This window comes from Plasmodium gaboni, chromosome 1 (genome assembly GCF_001602025.1).
Source record: "Plasmodium gaboni strain SY75 chromosome 1, whole genome shotgun sequence".
In the NCBI taxonomy this organism is placed as follows: Eukaryota; Apicomplexa; class Aconoidasida; order Haemosporida; family Plasmodiidae; genus Plasmodium; species Plasmodium gaboni.
This window is the reverse complement of record NC_031481.1, coordinates 263,166-264,134: the sequence shown is the minus strand read 5'-3', so window position 1 is coordinate 264,134 and position 969 is coordinate 263,166. Positions and strand designations below refer to the sequence as shown.

The 969-nt window shown below is 15.7% G+C and overlaps 1 protein-coding gene across 1 annotated transcript; it reads left to right on the top strand.

Moving 5' to 3' along the window:
* Positions 1-671: 671 nt before the first annotated feature.
* Positions 672-969, top strand: PGSY75_0109400 (putative tubulin-specific chaperone a; the record flags this gene model as incomplete). The annotated part of the gene is made up of 2 exons (XM_018783647.1): positions 672-800; positions 928-969. Coding segments are annotated over 2 exons (171 nt in total), but the record flags the coding sequence as incomplete, so codon positions are not given.

Here is a 969-nt window from a genome sequence, read left to right as displayed (position 1 = left end):
GTAGGAATATGAAACAATATCTTGTAGAATGTATATGCATATATGTATATATTTAACATAGTAAAATAATTAAGTGATAAAAAAAAAAAAAAAAAAAAAAAGATAATGTCGCGTTTAATACCATTTTGTATTTATGCGTATTTAAAAATATATATATAATATTATGAATTATATATGCTCGTAATATTTTTCTAATGTATTGTATGTATGCATTATTTTAATAATTTTAAGTACTTCTTTTTAAAGACATTATATATATATATATAAATCATTTTAAGGTCATGCATAATAAAATTCACAATTTTATAAATAAATGATCCATTTGCAAAAATAAAAAATATATATATATATATATATATAATATTCATATGAAAATATTATTAAATAATTTAATTGAAAAAAAAAAAAAAAAAAAAAAAAAAAAACAGGAAATTACTAAATATAAAATATATATTATATAATACATTTTATTTATATGTTTATAAATTTATAATTACCTACAATTATAAAATAAATAATATATATTATATACTATATATATATATATATATTATATTTACGCTTTGTGGAAAAATATAAATACTGAGATAATTTTTTTTTTTTTTTTTTTTTTTTTTTTTTATATATTATCTATATATAAAATATATATAATTATTAATTTATATCTTAAAATGGAATATATGGAAATGGAATTAAAAGTTTTGAAAATTAATCATGCCGCTGTGAGAAGACTTTTGAAGGAATTAATATTCTACGAAGAGGAAGAAAAGGAATTAAGAGGCAAATTAAACACCCTTAAGGTAATAAATAAATATATAAACATATAAACATATATATATATATTTCTTCTGCAAAAGGTTATGTCGTTTTATAAAATATAATACATATATACATTTATATATATATATATTTTTATTTGTATGATAGGATGAGAATAAGAGTGAAAACGAAATAAAGAGGGCAAAAGAT